Source organism: Rana temporaria, chromosome 9, assembly GCF_905171775.1.
Source record: "Rana temporaria chromosome 9, aRanTem1.1, whole genome shotgun sequence".
Taxonomy (NCBI): domain Eukaryota; kingdom Metazoa; phylum Chordata; class Amphibia; order Anura; family Ranidae; genus Rana; species Rana temporaria.
In genome coordinates, this window is record NC_053497.1 from 37464208 (window position 1) to 37478806 (window position 14599).

The 14599-nt window shown below is 42.1% G+C and overlaps 1 protein-coding gene across 2 annotated transcripts in view; it reads right to left on the reverse strand.

The window, feature by feature from the left end:
• Nucleotides 1-10: 10 nt before the first annotated feature.
• LOC120913324 (cytochrome P450 2C15-like) overlaps nucleotides 11-14599 on the reverse strand; it is a 38299-nt gene continuing 23710 nt past the window's right edge. Inside the window, exons 6-10 of one of the 2 annotated variants that reach the window (XR_005743505.1) lie at nucleotides 10536-10677; nucleotides 9526-9713; nucleotides 7856-7997; nucleotides 165-415; nucleotides 11-101 (exon numbers count right to left, since the gene is read on the reverse strand). Coding sequence is in view for 1 of the 2 variants with exons in the window: in XM_040323192.1 (XP_040179126.1) it covers nucleotides 216-415; nucleotides 7856-7997; nucleotides 9526-9713; nucleotides 10536-10677 (672 nt within the window). In the remaining variant the exon portion in view is untranslated. Of the gene's footprint in view, nucleotides 416-7855; nucleotides 7998-9525; nucleotides 9714-10535; nucleotides 10678-14599 lie in introns of both variants that reach the window. The other variant, XM_040323192.1, reaches the window with a different exon arrangement.

Sequence of the window (14599 nt, forward strand, 5' to 3'; positions counted from 1 at the left end):
CACCAAACAATGATATCCCCGTTAGTCTTTATTGTTATAGATTAGTGCTACTGCTGTAAACCAACCTCAAGATCAAAAATGTATACTTCTCAGAAGGGTTACATACAAAATGCCATTCTTGCCCTACAATATCTGTTTTACTTACATTTTTATAGCAATTTATATTATATAATAATGTAGACTGAGCGTTCCAAATGCTAAAATATGAGCATTCTTTAGGCCCCTCCTTCTATCGTGCGAGGAATGAAGATGATCTTGTGAGCTGGTGGGATGTTTTCAATGCCACTTTCTGTAGGAGAGATGTCGAGATCTTTGGGGTCCACCATTGACTTCAGGGTAAACTTTTGCAGGATAATGGTGAAGAAAAGAAAAAGCTGCATGCGCACCATACTCTCTGCAATGCAAGCTCTTTTTCCTACAATAATGAAAGCATATACAATAAGATGGCACAGCTAAATACACAGATAAAATAGATATAAAGGAGCTATTTTACCTGCCAAAAGATTTATATTTCTCTGGGTTAAGTTCTGGGATTTACACAGCTCTGCCACATAGTAGTCACATATGGCAGGGCAGGAGACCTGATTTTTATTTGCACAAGTTAATAAAAACTGACAGGTCTTGTCCAACCTTAAGCCTATGACTCAACAGTTAAAGCAAACACAGCAGACTGAGGAGTTTATCTGTGTGGTTCTGTTTTATCCCCTATCAGCATAGTCCTTCAATAGTACATTATTACAGCAGCACAGCTGTTTGGCTTCTTGCGCTGATTTCTTCCTTTCCCAGTTTGAGCTCTGCTATACAGTGACTGAAAGAGGCTGATACCAAGTCCAAATAAGGTACTTACCCTGCCTGCATTAAAAAAAAAATGAATGCTGTATTATTAAAAGCTGTATTCATTTGTGTCTATTATATCTTGATCGTGGTTCAGCTTTAACCATTTGCCGACTAGCTGCCATCATTATATTGCAGCAGGTCGGCACGATCCCACGAGCTGTTGTAGATGAACATCAGCTCCTTTAAAGGGGTTGTAAAGGTAAATGTTTTTTCACCTTAATGCATCCTATGCATTAAGGTGAAAAAACATCCGACGGTACCGGCTGTCAATCACATCCGATGACGCGCGAGCCGGGTGGCGGGGCCGAGTGATACAGTCGGCGGCTATGCCCGCTGCTGTATCACGGGAGTGCGCCCGCAAAAGCTTTCCACCATGCAAGCTTGCATGAAGGTGGAAAGCTCTTGCGAGGAGGAGCCTCCGAGGGACCCCAGAAGACAGGGTTTGGGGACACTCTGTGCAAAACGAGCTGCACAGTGGAGATAAGTATAACATGTTTGTTATTTTACAAAAAAAAAATTAACTTTAGTGTTCCTTTAAGCGAGATAGCAGGCACACGTGCGTGCCCGCTGCACAGCAGGGGTGGCGATGCTTAGCCGCCGGCCACTTGTTATTATGGGCGCGAGAAGCAGTAAACACACACACACACATCCCTGTTGTTTAGATACCACCAATTGCGGCACACAGCCAGAGCTCAGTTTTCCCAGCCTCTAACCATCATTGAAGACCCTATTGAGAAGATGTTGTCTCCAGGGGTACTGGACAAACCCTTTTCCATCCTCTACAATGCGCTCCTTTGTACCAACTCATTCCCTCCTTGGATAGGGAAACATGGGAGGAAAGACTGGAGCAAGGCCCCAAACTCGTCATTTTATCCAGGGACAAATTAATTCAGGTCAAATTTCTTCACAGGGTGTACTTCACCCCTAGGAGACTTCAGAGGATGTTTCTGCACTGTGACCCCAACTGTCCCCGCTGTAACATTCACATAGGATCTTATATGCATATATTCTGGGAATGCCCTGTTATAGCGTTATTTTGCCGAAATTAATCTTAGACTGCACATTGACCATGACACCTACCCCGGCATTGGTCTTACTAGGGATTCCAGGTAATAAGCAACGTTTGCATCATTCTCAGTTACTCATAGCTTACCTTTTATACTATGACAAAAAGGCGATCCTACGTAACTGGATCTCTTCATCTCCATCAACCATTTCTGGTTGGGAGAGTTGGTGGATGAGGTACTCCCATTATATAAAATGACGTACTCGAACAGGGGATGTAGTTGGAAGTACGAGAAGGTGCGGGCCCCCTAGACACTGACTTGATATCTCCACTAGAGTGAGGGTAAGAAGCCTAATAGACATGTGCGTTCCCGTTTGTAACAAATGGATTTTCGTACGAATTTGTTAGTTTTCGTACATTCGTATCAATTCGAACATCCGAAAAGCTGAAAGAACCAAAATACTAAATATACGGAATTACGAATAAGCAAAATAACGAACAAGCGAAAATACAAACGTATGATTGGACAATCTTACTAAAATACGAAACACCGAAAAAGCAAAAGAACGAAAATGACATCTATAACGAACGATTTGCATTCGGTATTTTAAATCCTTTGTCTGTTCGTATTTTCCTTTGTATGTTCGTTTTTTAATTTGTGTGTTTTGTAAATCCGTTTCTTTGTCTGTTTCGTAAATTTGTGTACTTGTATCATTCTTTTGAATGGGCACTGGGCAGTGTAGTTAGTGAGTGATTACTTAATATCTTAGCCAATCAGCTTATCTCTTTTGTGCTGAGTCACATTGTACAGTGTAAAGCCTTGTACACACGATCGGACTTCAAACAAACTTTTCCGTGGATTTTTGTCTGAAGGGAGTTGGCCAGACTTTTGAAACCGAAAAAGTTTGTCCGATAGAGCTGACACACAGTCGGATTTTTTGGAAAACGCTCATTTTGACGTTTGTTGGCAAAAAGTCCGACCGTGTGTACGGGGCTTAAGAGAAAGTCTATCTTAATATGGATTAGCCGCGTGTTGCTATTTATTTATGAAAGTACAAAATTACGAATCCATTAAACGAAAATTATTATCTAACAAAATTACGAATTTCGAATCAACGAAAATAAATTAGACAGAATTACGAATCATTCAGTATAAACGAAAATAAAACTGTTACGAAAATACGAACGGGTCCGAATAGGAAAACTTGCGTCCTACGAAATACGAACGGGTCCGAATAGGAAAACTTGCGTCCTACGAAATACGAACGGGTCCGAATAGGAAAACTTGAGTCTTACGAAATTAAGAATCTGTTGGCATCCAGGTTCAACTGCAAGATTCAGCAGTTTGTATCCAGAGCAAGAGATCCACTTGCTATTGGGATAGATGCTCTGGTAGTTCACTGGGCTCAGTTCTCTTTGATTAATGCATTCCCCCCCATTTCTCTTCTGCCACATTTTTTGCGCAGGATCGGAGAGGAGATGACATCAGTCAATCTGATAGCTCCGGCCTGAACCTGAAGGGCCTGGTATCCGGAGATAGTGAGATTAGCAGTAGGCAAGCCTTGGACACTTCCTCTCCTCCTCTATCTACTGTCATAGGGGCCTATATTCCACCTGAATTTACGCTTGCTGAATTTGATGGCATGCTATTGAAGCCAGGGTGCTAGGAGATTGTGGTATCTCAGGACCAGTGGTAACTACATTGGTGAATTCCAGAAAGACGGTCACCAGGAAGGTTTATCACAGAATTTGGAACTCTTACATTGTGTGGTGTGAGGCCAGAAGTTGGCATTCTCACAGTCGCAGATATTTGGAAGAGAGAATTCTCTCTTTTCTTCAGTCAGGCTTAGATAAAAGACTATTTGACAACTTGATGACAATTAACCTCCCTGGCGGTATGATTCTTTCTGAAAAAACATGCTGAAAGCGGTACAATTATTTGCAAGGAAATTTGATGTTTTATACTGTAGGCCTGTGATTTTTAGGAATAACTCACTTAAATCTGACCAAACAAGAATCTAATAGGCATCCCGGGTATGACATTTTTTTAAAAACAAATTTTTAAATTATAATATAATAAATAATTATAAATAATTATAGCAAGTAATAATATAATTAAAATAAAAATTATTCAATAATGTAATCAACTCAAAATCACTGAAATTTGCTCATTTGCAGAATTGTTGCTGTCATTATTTATTTATTTTTATGACGAATTTCCCCGCAAATCGCTATCAAACAATTCTGCAAGTGATTATAATTTATTATCGCTGTTTTCTAGCTGATCTAAAACCATTTTTGACATAAAAAGACACTTTTGGTTGCTATGGACAATCTACAGTTTTCAGGCAGAAAGAAAGGTTTTTATTATATAAAATGACATGTAGGACACTGGGCAGACCACTAGGGACAAGGGGGGTGTGTTTTTTTTTACATACAGTACTGTAATCTATAAGATTACAGTATACTGTATGTATAGTGTTTGTTTACTTTTTTGAATTTGGCGCCGATCTCCGCTCCCGTGCGTCGTAACGTCGCAGGGAACGGAGATCGGCGGCACAGGAGGACGCTGTGTGAATCGAGCGAGGTCCCGCTCGCTCACACAGCGCGGTGACATCGCTGGATCCAGGAGAAGGTAAGCCAGCGCACGCTGCAGGCTCTGCATATCTACCCCGAGCGTGACTCGGGGTTACCGATTTTGGTAGAAAAAATCAACCCCGAGTCACGCTCGGGGATACCGCCAGGGGGGTTAAAGGGCAGGTTTCAGCCTTATCAGTGTACTTCCAGAAGCCTATGGCTTCACATTCCCTGGTCTAGACTTTTCTTTAGAGAGTGACTCACTTATTGCCTCCCGTTAAATCACCTCTTTGCCCTTGGGATTTGAATTTGGTTTTGTCAGTGCTACAGGAGCACCCTTTTGAAGCAATCAACAAAGTTCCATTAGTTCTTTTGACACAGAAGTTGGCTTTTCTTTTTGCAGTTACTTCGGCTAGAAGGGTCTCCGAATTGGCGGCCCTTTCCTGTAAGGAGCCATATTTGATTTTGCACCCTGATAAAGTGGTGCTACATCCTGTTCCGTCCGTTTTGCCTAAGGTGGTATCTGAATTTCATTAAAATCAGGACATTGTTCTACCTTCTTTTTTCTCTCAGCCTGGCTTGCCAGAAAAGAACCAGTTGCACCTTTTAGATGTTCAGAGTTTACCTGGAAAGGTCAGCAGGCATCAGAAGTTCTGATGCATTTTTGTTTTGCTTCTAAGGCTTCTATTTCACTTTGGATTTGCCCGTAAATCATTCAGGCCTATGGCCTGAAAGGTAAAGCTCCTCCCTTTGGGGGTTAGAGCTCATTCTACCAGGGGTGTTGGAATCTCCTGGGCTTTTTACCATCAGGTGTCAGTGGCGCAGATTTGCAAGGCTGCTACTTGGTCTTCTGTACATATGTTTACAAGTTTTTATCATATGGATTTTTAGGGCTCTTTCACACGTCCGTTCCGTCTGTCCGTTTTTTGGACGTCTGTTAACGGATGCTTCCCTATGGGCTAGCGTCCGTTAGCGGATGAGCATCCGCTAACGTACGTTAGCATCCGTCTGCGTTCAGTTCCGTTTTTTTGGACGGAAGAAAACCCTATTTTTCTTCTGTCTAAAAAACGAAACGGACGAAAAACGGACGTTAATGGATGATCCGTTTATCATCCGTTCCGCTAACATCCGTTTTTCTATGTAAAAAGCCCCAAAAAAAAAAAACGGATGAAAAAACTGATGCAAAAACTGATGAAAAACTGATGAAAAACTGATGAAAAACTGACGAAAAACTGACGAAAAACTGACGAAAAACTGATGGAAAAACAGACCAACTGATGAAAAAATAACTGATCTGAAAAACTGAACGGACGTGTGAAAGAGCCCTAAGGCAGCTGAGGACTGATGGTGTTTTCATACAGTGTGTCTCCCTCCCCTCAAGGCTATTGTTCTGGGATGCCCCAGGTAGTAATGTATATGGCTGCTCTGTGTCCCGTGATGTACGAGAACGAAAATTAGATTTTTTCTTCATACTTACCTGTAAAATCCATTTCTTGGAGTACATCACGGGACACAGAGGCCCCCCCCTCTCTTTTTGGGAGTTCATTGCTTGCTACAAAACTGGAGTACTTCCTGTAGGTGAGGGGTTATATAGGATATCACTTCCTGTTTTTGGTTACAGTGCCCATTCACCAATAGGTGGTGCATAGCCCAGGTAGTAATGTATATGGCTGCTCTGTGGACAGTGATGTCCTCAAAGAAATGGATTTTACAGGTAAGGATAAATATAAAATCCAAGTATTCATTTGTGTCTATTATATCTTGACCGGAGTCAAGTCTACGGTAACGATTTGAAAACGCTCTGGCAGGCAGTTGTAGTACGGTTGCGGGGTGCTAAGTTTAGTTAATTTACTGTAATGAAATAGGTTTTACCACACCTTAAACTTATCAAACTCTTCAAAATTGCCCATAGGGCATTTGGGGACATTTTTTAACTTATCATTAACGCTTGTAAGACGCCTGTTTTACGCCCATACTAAAGCTCATTAATGTGAGTCTAACGCCCATACTAATGCTATACAGTAGGAGCATTAGAAATTTAGTCAAGTGTGAACAATCCCTTAGGCATGCAGATTGCTCCAGTCTGCATAGAATAATATACGGTAACTCACACCTGCCTGGTTTTCTAAACAATGTGATTCCCTATTAATTACACAACTCTACAAATAGGTAGATATTCACACTGGTGATTCTTATGATTTCCTCATCCCTAAGCATAAAAAAACAACCATCTAATGATAACAGCAGCTGACTGGCTGCAAAAATGGAAGGGCCAATTTGGTAGAAATACATCTAAAAGGCATACTCAATGGAAATGATTTACTAAAGACATTTACCGTGGGTTGTTTACTTTGCAAGGGAAGTTGGACTTCGCAATATAATTATCTACAGAGCTTAGTGTGGGTAGGGTGTGCCGGTGGCAAGAATCCACTCAAAGGCAGAGGGGGGTTAAACCAGTATCCAACATACAAAACGGGCCCAGCAAGAAGGCACAGCTGACTGGAGCCACTTACAAACAGTAGCCAAGGATCTAGGTCCTGGAGTGATGGCAACAGCTTCTGGGGCGAGGAGTGGGAATGTGGCCTGACTGGTCCACACCCAAACAAGATGCTTCCTACGAGGCGATAGAGTAGTCCCTTGACTTTTCCTCTTGCTCAGGAACCTTTATCGTCCACTAAGCACTGTTCCTACTAGATGGGGAACCTGTCCCTAAACTAACGATTTGCATAAAGCATGCCAAACCCTGAATTCAGAGTCTTAAATTGACTCTGTCATGCCTAAGATGACTGCTAAAGTCACGTGCGGTGCCAGCGTCCAATCAGACGGCTGTCTCCCTGTGACCACAGAAAGTCATAGAGGAATTGAGCTCCTTCCCCTTCTTCATTGCCACTTTGGTAGAGCACCACCTACAGTGGGGGATACAGACAGCACCTGCCTACATTAGTATGTGAGGTGAAGCTTTGCTGACTTCCATCATCCAATCATGTGCAAGCAAAAAAGCAGGGTTATATTTATCTTCTTTGCATGTGATTGGGTAGTCTTTGCAAAATGAAATTTCACCATATTCACTAAACACAGAGGAAAATTTCCTTGCACAGTGAACGGGTTATTGCCTTTAGTAAATCAGCTCCATAGTCCACCTAAGAAATGCAGAGATATCGTTCAAGATAATGAAACATAATGAGGTAAAATGGCTGTGATATAGTGATCTCTGCCTTTTTGGCAAATACTAATGCATCAAGGTGGCCAGACAATACTTCAAAACCGTACCGTAGCTATTCCTCCAATCAACATATTGCACTGATTTGTACTCTAGCATAAAAAATACCCTTCCTCCCTTCTTCTTTCTAGGAAGTCTATAAGACAAAGATATAATTCTGAGTGATTCTGGGACTGTCAAAGTTCTTAGCGAAACATATTACAGCACTTTATTACCTGCAGCAAATGGTAGAAATGCATTATTTTTCTGAAATTTGCCATTTTCATCCAAGAAACGTTTTATGTTGAATTCTTCAGGAGTTTCAAAATATGTGGGATCCTGTAATGCCGTGGTCAACATAGGAAGCACATTGGTTCCCTGTAAATTAATTAAACAGGTATTTGACAGTGAGATAATAATACTAAATGTTGCTGTCAAACTTAATGTTAATGTAATTATACAGATCTGTTCTGTGCCTTACTAACCCTATAATATTAATATAATATTATAATATAATATAAGGCAAATTAAAACATTAATTTAGGGCATTTAAGAGGAAGTAAATTCTGTCATTCCCCCCCCCCTTTTTTCTTCCCTGCAAAGTAAAGGCCTAATGTGCTAGTATGCATCACATACTAGCACACTTACCTACAAACGAAGCCCAAGTCATCCCCGCTGCACATTGTCCAGTCAAAGTACACACTTCTGAAGAAACGGCACAGGCGGCCATTCCTTCAGAGCGCATGCGTCAATGACATCATCGGCACAGTATACAGTAAATATCTCCTAAACTACAGTACCTATAGGTAAGCCTTATCATAGGCTTAACTATAGGTACAAATAATACAGAGAGGTTTACAACCTCTTAAGGGGAATTACAGTATTTTCAATTACTTTTTACACTGAGTAAAATTATGTATGCAATACTTTTTGTGTGAGCTGAACTCAAAGATCTACAACTTTTTCTATGTACACGAAAGGCCTATTTCTCTCAACTATTGTTCACAAATCTGTCAAATTTGTGTTAGTGAGCACTTCTCCTTTACCAAGATAATCCATCCACCTCACAGGTGTGGCATTTCAAGATGCTGATTAGACAGCATGAGTATTGCACAGGTGTGCCTTAGGTTGGCCACAATAAAAGAGCACACAAAAATGTGCAGTTTTATCACATAGCACAATGCCACAGATGTCGCAAATCTAGTGGTGTCCTCACCCGTGCTGGCGCTGCCATCTTCACTAGGGCAAACCAGAAGTGAAACCTTGCGGCTTCGCAGCTGGTTCCCTACTGTGCATACGCGATGTACACTGCTCTCTGTGAATGAAGGGAAAGGAGGAGGGGGTGGAAATTTCAGCTGAGTTTTCTATGGCAAGGAAAACTTAGCTGGAAGTGGGAGCAGATACCTGTCAAAACCAGGTACCCGCTACCCCCCAAAAGGTGCCAAATGTGGCAGCCGAAGGGTGAGGCAGACAAGCTGAGCTTCCCCCTTTGGGTGGAACTCCGCTTTAAGTAGAGTAGAGTAGAGTAGAGTAGAGTAGAGTAGAATGGGAATTTCTGGCAACAACTTCATTGTGGCTTTTGCCTCTCTATGACAACTGAGCTCCTCAACTTCTTGCATGGGTATTAGTGGAAGTGAGGGAAAATCTCCCCAATGGGGCCACAGGCAGAGATAAAGTCCTGCCAGAAATTGCAGCTGTGCCCCACTCTTTCCAAAATTTAAGAAAATGTCTGGAAATGATTGTGTCAGTGTTGTTGAAAATCCCCATAAGGATTTTCAAACCCAGGAATTTAGAGAATAATAAAATGTGAATGTAATTGAGTTCTAGGCCAATAAACTGTAGGCCTTTATTTAACAGTTTCTTCTGAATTATTTATGATCAGTCCTCATTGATAACATTCACTTACCTTAGGAATGTAGTAACCATGGAAAGTAATATCTCTGTTGGTGGCTCTGGGAAAACCCATTGGAAAGATGTCACTGTACCTCTGGATCTCATGAACAAGAGCGTTCATATATGGCATCTTGCTCCGATCTTCTGCTTTAGGTTCTCGGGCTTGGCCAATCACTTGGTCAATTTCTTCATAAAGCTGATCTATAAAGTATGCAGAGTATAATCACGTGAAAGGATTTTTTTTTCCTTGCATGTATTTCCATGATGAAAACCAGCAGAGCCTCGCCACATTTACTAAACTAATAAAAATTCCCCTTGTATAGTTAGCAGCCTGTTTGTTCGCCTTTAGTAAATTAACCACAATGTATCTCAGAAGCACTTGAAAGAATTCTGCATATGAGGCTTCGTACACCGGACCGGTTTCCTCGGCAGAATCCATCAAGAAACTTGGTGGGAGAGCTTTTTTGCAGAGGAAACCGGTCGTGTGCACGTTTTTCATCGAGGAAACTGTAGAGGAACTCGACGAGCAAAAAAGAGAGCAAGTTCTCTTTTTCCTCGACGGGAGTCTGAATTTGCTCGTCGTTTTCCTTGTCGGGCTGGTTTTCGACGAGAAACTCGAGCGTGTGTATGCAAAGAAACCCGCGCATGCTCAGAATAAAGTATGATACGGGAGTAAAAGTAGCATTTGTAATGGAGATAACACATTTTTCAAGCTGTAACAGACTGAAAAGTGCAAATTGTCTCTTAACAAACTTTTACTTAACACGCAAACACATCAAACACATGAGATTAGCAAAACCAGCCCCAAGAGTTGTGCCAGTGGAATCGAAATTCCCCTGCCATTGTATGTGTTGTATGTCACCGCGTTTGAGAACGAGGAGATTTTGTCTTGACAGTGTGTATGCAAAGCAATCTTGTCGAGTTCCTCGACAAGCTTAACAAGGAACTCATCGAGGAAAACGATGTGTCTCGCCCGACGAGTTACTCGGTCATGTGTACGAGGCCTGACACCAGGTATTGTACCTTGTAGCTCAGGATGCTTTATCAGTATTAGGTATCCAAAGTTTACAGTGACTGCAGTACTTTCCGTTCCTCCTAAGAACATATCATAGATTGAGGATTTCAGGTTTCTAATAGTAAATGGTGTTTTTTCATTATCTTCCTCCTGTAAAGAAAAAAAGAGATCGGGGAATGGAGAGAAAGAAAGAGAGAGTTTTAGAACTTAAATGTTTACCATATTGTGCTGCCATTTTAAAATTCAGACAGTGCTAGGTCCGATTAGGACAATGGTACCAATGTGAAAGGATATTATAGTTAGGCTCCTGTGCCCTAGAGGAGATAGAAGTTTTGTTGGCAAATGTTAACATATTGTCCCAATCCAATGCTTCAGCAGAGATGTTTATTTCCAACATTTTTAGTTTATAATAATTGATGATATTAGAGTGACTTTTGTTGCCAAAGTTTGTTTGCCTATACTACAGGTTACAGTTAGGGTTGTCCCGATACCACTTTTTTGAGACCGAGTACAAGTACCAATATTTTTTTTCAAGTACTCGCCAATACCGAATACCGATACTTTTTTTTTTATGTCATGTGACAGTGGCGGTATTTTTGTTGTTGTTTTTTTGGGGGGGGGGGGGAATTGTCAGTGTGTTTTTTTTTATATTTACATTTTAACAGAGGGGGGGGGGAGACTGCACGGAACACAGGAGGGGAGGAAAGACTGCACGGAGCACAGGAGGGGAGGAAAGACTGCACGGAGCACGGGGGGAAGAAAGGCTGCACGGAGCACGGGGGGAGGAAAGACTGCACGGAGCACGGGGGAGAAGACTTGCAACTCCCCTGCCTGCCCAGGTATCGGGTGAGGCATCGGAGCATTTCCCCCGAGTACAAGTACTCGAGGAAATGCTCGGTATCGGTGCCGATACCGATACTAGTATCGGTGCCGATACCAATACTAGTATCGGGTATCGGTATCGGGACATCCCTAGTTACAGTGATTAAAAAATCTGACCCTCGCAGAAACCCATAAGGGGATACTAATATAGGGATTGGCTGGCTGTACAGAAAAAAACAATGCAGGTAATTAACCCCCTGCCGACCAGCCGCCGTCATTATATGGTGGCAGGTCGGAACGATCCCACGAGCCATCGTAGCTGTACGTCGTCTACTTTAAGCGGGATAGCAGGCACGCTGATGCTCGTGACCGTCTGCCACGCATGATCGCGGGCACAAGAGGCAGAACAGGGACGTGTGTGTGTAAATGCACACATCCAAGTTCCGTGAGAGGAGAGAGATCGTGAGTTCCTACTAACTGGGAACCACGATCTGTCATTTCGTATAGTCAGTCCCCTCCCCCCACAGTTATAAACACACACGAGGGAACACAGTTAACCCCTTCCTGGCCAGTGACATTTACACAGTAATCAGTGCATTTTCATAGCACTGATCGCTGTATAAATGACAATGGTCCCAAAATAGCGTCAAAAGTGTTAGGCCTCCTACACATGACCATTTTCCTCGACAGAATCCATCAAGAAATTTGGTGGCAGAGCTTTTTTGCAGAGGAAAACGGTCGTGTGTATGTTTTTCATCGAGAAAACTGTCGTGGTAATCGATGAGAAAAAAAGAGGACAAGTTCTCTTTTTCCTCGACGGGAGTCTCAATTTTCTCGTTGTGTTCCTCGTCGGGTTGGTTTTCAACGAGAAACACGTTTGTGTGTAGAAACCCGCACATGCTTAGAAGGGTGGCGCCAGTGGAATCAAACTTCCCCTTTATAGTGCCGTCGTACGTGTTTTACGTCACCGCGTTTGAGAAAAACGAGATTTGGTCTTGACAGTGTGTACTCAAAGAAAGCTTTCAAGTTTCTCGACAAGCCTGACAAGGAACTCGTCGAGGAAAACGATGTTTCATTTACGACGAGTTCCTCAGTCGTGTGTACGAGGCCTTAGATGTGTCTGCCATAATGTCGCAGTCACGATAAAAAAATCGCAGATCGCCGCCATTACTAGTAAAAAAAATAATAATAATAAAAATGCAATAAATCTTTCCCATAGTTTGTAGATGCTATAACTTTTGCGCAAACCAATCGATAAACACTTATTGCAATTTTTTTACCAAAAATATGTAGAAGAATACATATGGGCCTAAACTGAGAAAAAAAAATAGTTTTTTTTTTTAAATTGGGGATATTTATTTTAGCAAAAGGTACAAAATATATTATTTTTTTCAAAATTGTCGCTCTTTTTTTGTTTATAGCGCAAAAATAAAAACCGCAGAGATGATTAAATACCACAAAAAGAAAGCTCTATTTGTGGGAGAAAAAGCACGTCAATTTTTTTTGGGTACAGCGTTGCATGACTGTGCAATTGTCGGTTAAAGTGACGCAGTGCCGTATTGCAAAAAATTACCTGGTCATTGAGCGGCCAAATCTTCCAGGGCTGAAGTGGTTAATAGGGGCGATGGGAACAACTGTCCCTGATTTGGTCCCTGTGTCCCTCTTTCCTCCTTATTTTGGTCTGATCTGTATAGTTGTATATAAAATGCACTTTTTATCTATCAAAAAGTGTTTCTCAGTGCTAAGCCTTTCATCTGATTTCTAAAATGCTGCAAGTTTACATTCCAAAGCTAGTATAATAGAATAGCAGTGGTAAAAATAAAAATATTTGTTATATAATTTTCCCTTTAAGGGTACGTGTCCGGGAGTCCTTATGCTGACATACTTTTGCTAATAGGTGTCCCTCATTCCCATATCAAAAAGTTGGGAGGTATGGATTATGTACTTATAGAGACGGCTAGTATGTTCTATGTGTTATGTGTTCAGAAAGTTAAAGTAGATGGAAACACAACTTGAATGTCTTTAGTTTGTATTTTATTGAAAAACTTTTTATACTATTTTTTATTCTTTATTGATTACCTGCAGCCACTTTTTCAGCACATTTATGTCTGCATGCACTCCATCAACTGCTGCATGTCATTTCTCAGGGTGGGTTATCTGATACTGAAAACAGTGGACCATCCCTGCAAAATGTGCATTGGCATAGCTTATAGAAACCCGTGTGACAGGGTGACAATACGGGAGAACAACAGGAAGTGTTTGAGCAAGGCAAAATCCCCTCATATTATTTTAAAGAATGTTGGATATTTAGGCCAAAAATTACTTTAAAAATGCAGTTTATATGAGATTTTAGTTATTGGGGTTACATATCCTTAGGGCATTGTTAACACTTGCTTCGAAATGTAGCATTGAACACCCTTTTTTTAGTGCCAATCAATGCCACATGTCACTAAATTAAATGGTAAGCTTACAGTTTTTTACACAGTGCATTTGTTTTACTTCAATTCGAAAATGATAACCCATGTTGCTTTCTTGCTGCTTCAAAATGTCTCCAAAGTCTCCATAAACGTCTAGGACAGGCATCACTAAATGGCGGACTGCGGTACGGTTCCAGCCCCAGTAGCCATACTACGTGGACCGCAGCCTCACCAAATAGTTGGCTGTGTGTGCCACTCTTCTCCCTGTCGCTGTCTCGCCTCCCGGAACGATGCACTGCCCCTTCTCTCCGCCTGTCTTATTTACACAAGATGAGTAACTTTTTAAGTAAAGAAGCGGGTGATTGGTTGCTTCGCAGCGGGGTGGTCCCAGTAATCAATCACTCACCTTTAACTTGAAAATTCCCGCCCATTGTCCAGAGCGGCCGCGCTGCACGTCTTGTGTGAATAAGGTAGGGCTCTGTGGGAGGGGGAAGTGCTGTGCTGTTATGAGGACAGGAGTCTGCTATCTAGGGGGGGTCTGTGATTGGGAACCAGTCTGTGATAAGAGGGGGACCAGTCTGTGATGGGAGGGGGACCAGTCTGTGGTGGGGGGACCAGTCTGTAATGGGGACCAGTCTGTGATGGGAGGACCAGTCTGTGATGGGGGGACAAGTCTGCGATGGAGGGCCAGTCTGTGATGAGGGGGGGCCAGTCTGTGATGAGGGGGCCAGTCTGTGATGAGGGGGGCCAGTCTGTGATGAGGGGGGACCAATCTGTGATGGGGGGACCAGTCTGTGATGGGGAAAAAGTCTGTGATGAGGGGGGGACCAGTC